Raw genomic sequence first — 4,434 nt, 5'->3', positions numbered from 1 at the left:
AGATCAAAACATCTTCAATCTATAGTGCTTAGATGAGTAATAAAAAATTTGACCAAGTCTGAAACCTTCATCAATGACAGCAAAATTTCTTTTGGAGCACTTATTATGGGCCAGGTGCTATGCTAAATGCTTTATAGGCATTAACTCAATTCTCAAAACAATTTTATAAGGTAGGTGTCATTTTCTCACATTACAGAGGAGGGAATTGAAACACAGAGAAGTTAGGCAACTAATGAATTCATTAGGTTACCTAATGAAAAATGATGGCACCAGGATTTAAAACTACATCTATTTGAATCCAAAGCTGTCCCTACTTTTGGGAAGATTTTTAACTACACAATCCAACTTCTTTGATAGATACAGGACTATTCAAGTTACCTATTTCTTCTTAAGTGAGTCTTGACCACNCCGTGAGATCATGACCTAAGCGAAAGTCGGACGCTTAACCGACTAAGCCACCCAGGCGCCTCCCAGAGCTGGTCCTCTTAATCAGCGTGTGACTCTAGCATGCGTCCCTCCTTTAGAAGTGCCTCTAAGTTTTAATGGAGACACTATGAGATGGATGTCCTTCCACTTGTGACTTAACCAGGGCATTTTGAGAACAATACAGAGATTTTAGAAAGTAGAAAATTATCTGAAGAAAAGCCAAGTCATCAAGAGATTTGATTAAAGCCAAGTCATCAAGAGATTTGATTGTATCTGATACTTATCGCCTCTTAAAAATATAAGAAAAAATTATAGAGCTCTTTCTAACAGAATTGTCTCTGTTTTCCAAAGCTGAATCCAAGGTAACACATGCTTTCTAATTTTTCAGTTGTTTATGAAAATATAACAATTCAAGAAATGAGTACAACTCATTCTCAGCAAATGGATTTGACAACTCCGTCCCAAGTTATTGGACTAAAACCTCAAGAGACAGAATATTCTTCTACAGCGATGTTTAAAAGCAAGCCTGTATTTGCAACTGGTTATGCAACCATATCATATCCCAGTACAGCATCTCCACCTCTGGAAAGAGTGACTGCCCCTCAATATTTAAAGACGTCCACAGCTGAGACAGCTAGATTCACGGCCGACATTTTGTCTACGTCTGCATCCGCCACTCTGCCTACCAAGAGTACCTCCACAGGCCCTACCAGCAATTCCATGAAAATAACCAAATCCCCATCTTCAGAGAGCACAAGGACAACAAAAATGGCTGAAGCCATTGCTACCGAGACGTTTCATCCAACCACAGCTCCTAATTTTCCGTACACATCTGGATTTACCAAGAATTCAATTATACCCAAAACTTCAGTGGCTGAATCTCAGTCAGCCATTATGAAGACAACACCTTTATTCTCATCTGTTGAGTCGGCACCCATATCTACAACATCCTGGCCCAAACAGAAATCCACAGGTATTGAGGCACTTTCCATCTTCACAGCTAGCCAGGAAGTTCTTGCATCTACAGATGCTGGGACGGTACCTCGGTCCACGGTGGAACAGACTTCAGCTACAACTGCTCATGTTGGGACTCTATCAGCATTCCCACCTGGGTCTGTGCTCATCTCCACAGTTGCTCCAGGACAGTCTGTATTTCCTAGAAATCAGACAGCACCCACGTTGGCAACAACTGACACAGAAATAACATCTACAGTTCATTCAAAACCACTCCCAACGAGGCCTGTTGAGAAGACACCTATGCTAAGAACAGCTGAGGCAGAATTGACATCTACAGATTTCCAGGACGTCTCTTCACCCAGAACAGAGGGTACGGCATCTACCTTCATACCAGCAAAGTCCTCTTCTATGGCCCTCTCGTTCAGTACATCCTCTCCGTTCACCAGAGCTCAGAGTGTACACACAGTTAGTGATGCTGAGACTACACATACAGCTTCGACTCCTGGGGTCACACTTGCACCCACGGTGCCTGAAACTATGCTTCCCCCCACAACCCCTGGGCCAATATATACCCAGAAGACACCCACAGATGGTGAGAACATGCTTTCTTTGAATTCCACTAGATCAGCTTCCACATTCAAGGCATATGAGTCTGATCCCACATCCATAACTGGCGATGGTGCCCATTCATTCTCCACCAGTGAAACCACTTGGACTTCCAGGCCAGACCAGACCCTGCTGACCCTGGAATTCCATGGGAGTGCTTCTAACGCAGAACATTCATCCACAACTACTACCATTATTATCTCACCAGAAGCACCCTCAGCAAGTGGGGCTACCACTATCGCTGATGCTATTATTACTGCGGATACTACTGCAGACAGATCCACAACAGCTCTATCCAAATTGACCACTTCATGGTTTGCTAACTTCTCCACAGTTTCAAGAACCACATCTGTAACCGCATTGCCTGAGTTTAAACTTACCACCTTACTACTAACAACTACCCCTACGTACACAGCAGCTGGAAGTGAGGTCCTTTCAACGCCAAAGGAGACGGTTGTTCCACCAGTAGCTGGATCTACCGTTGCTTACATTGAACCACATTTTTCTACTGAGGAGAGCGCTTCTGAGACCATACTAACAGAGACAAAGGGCACACTTGCACTTGGAGGGACAACAGCCCCCGTAGCAGAGTCCACAAAAACACAAAGATATGATGCTACTGTGACAAGGAAGGAAACAACTTCCCATTCTCTTGAGAGAAGGTCAACTAGAGCAGTGACAATGGATCTTTCTCCATTTGCAACAATGCTGGAGGCAACAGATGAATCTGCACAAATGGTAACAGCTTCTGCCACCACTTCCCCTTTTCCTGGTGTAGAAAAGTTGACTACCCCATTGGATAATAAAACTGCAACTACTGAGGTAAGAGGAAGTGGGCTTTCTACAAAATCGATGAAAACTACACCTGAGAGCTCATATGATGGAACCACAGAAATCTCTAATTCCACCCATACCTATGCAGCACGTTGGACTTCAGAGGCTCCCCCTGAGGAGAATCCAACTCCATCTCCCAGTTCAGGGAGCACACAGACATTCCCTGAAGCCCTGGGTGCTTCCACTGCAATGATTTTGGGGACCGGTTTTGCCACTGTCCCTATAGAGATGACAGCTATGTCCTTGTCTGCTGGCATCTTGCCTCCACAGCCTACAGCTACCCATTCCTCAGCAGCCCCTGTGCCATCAGCTTCTGTGACCACAGCATCGGTGTCCCGTTCGGGTCAGACTGCTTCTGCACCCAGCGATACTGTGCCTACACACAGACCCTCGATTCATACCACTTCTGAAGCCACAGTGACCTCTGTCAGGAAGACACCCATGACAGTCCTCTCTCTGACAGAAACTCCAGCCCCCTCGTGGAGACCCCCCACTCCTGTGGCAACTAAGGCTGAGACCACCCATCTCTTCACCTCAGCTGACACAGTAACCCCATTGACACCCACCCTTGTCTGCTCTAAATCTCTCTCTGACAACATTCCTGTTTTGTCCTCCACCCATGTGATCTCATCTGTGTCTACACCAGTAATGACCCAACCTGTGTCTCAAATGGAGGAGACTTCTACCCGTGCTCTCAGCCTTCCGTACACTCTCACCAGTAGTGGGGATGTTGTTAGCTTGGCTACTAGCACCACAGAAACCTCTGTTGTTGATAAGAGCACGTCCTCACACACCTCTACCAATAAGCTTACTACTTCAGTAGATGATCACAGTTTTCAGCCTTCAACACATCTGGGAAACACACTGGCCCCCACCCTATTAGTGGCTGATGTTTCTACCTTATCTTCTGGCAAAGAGCAGGTGACCACATCTCTGGGAAACACCTCTAGAACTATGGTGGTGACAGAAATGTCCCCATCAAAGAATCCTTTTATTTCAGACTCCCAGAGTACTTCATCCTTGGAAATGACAGATACAGGATTTGCTGAGAGCACAACAATTTCCAGTCACCAAACACCTTCACCTGCAGACTTCCCACTTACAACTCCACCTGACCAGATTTCAGCTTCATCTCCCACTTCTGGGAGTATGCAGACTACATCTACCTCTCCCTCAAGCCACACAGTAGATGCTCACATTCCAGAAATGTCTACCAGTCTTGGGAAAACAGCTTTTCCTTCACAAGCTCTGAGAACTACCACATTTCTGTCTCCTGAAAAAGAAGGCACGAGTGCCCTTTCAGTGTATACTCCCGGGACTGAGAAAATGATAGTAAGTGCCACCTCGGTGACTCCCACTTTCTCCTACCATCAGGATACTTCATTTGTAGGTACCATAACTTCCAGGACAACCAGAATACCAAATCCTGTAAATATCAACACAACTCTGTCAAACTTGCTTTCCTCTAAGATTCAAACTGAGATGACTTCAGTTGCCTCTCCCATTTCTGAAAGCACACAGACCTCCCCTGAGTTCCTGCCTTTTTCTACAACTGGACTATCTAGTGCGAGTTTTACACTTGTCTCTACTGGCGGGATCACTACAGCCCTT

At 45.4% G+C, this 4,434-nt stretch overlaps 1 protein-coding gene across 1 annotated transcript in view; it reads left to right on the top strand.

The window, feature by feature from the left end:
* The window catches only part of ADGRG4 (adhesion G protein-coupled receptor G4), a 105,396-nt gene that overhangs the window by 17,244 nt on the left and 83,718 nt on the right, over window positions 1–4,434 (top strand). Inside the window, 1 exon segment of the mRNA XM_077773981.1 lies at window positions 815–4,432. Coding sequence (XP_077630107.1) covers window positions 815–4,432 — 3,618 coding nt within the window.

Source organism: Crocuta crocuta, unplaced genomic scaffold, assembly GCF_008692635.1.
Source record: "Crocuta crocuta isolate KB4526 unplaced genomic scaffold, BGI_CrCroc_1.0 scaffold241, whole genome shotgun sequence".
In the NCBI taxonomy this organism is placed as follows: domain Eukaryota; kingdom Metazoa; phylum Chordata; class Mammalia; order Carnivora; family Hyaenidae; genus Crocuta; species Crocuta crocuta.
This window is presented reverse-complemented; position numbering and strand designations above follow the sequence as displayed.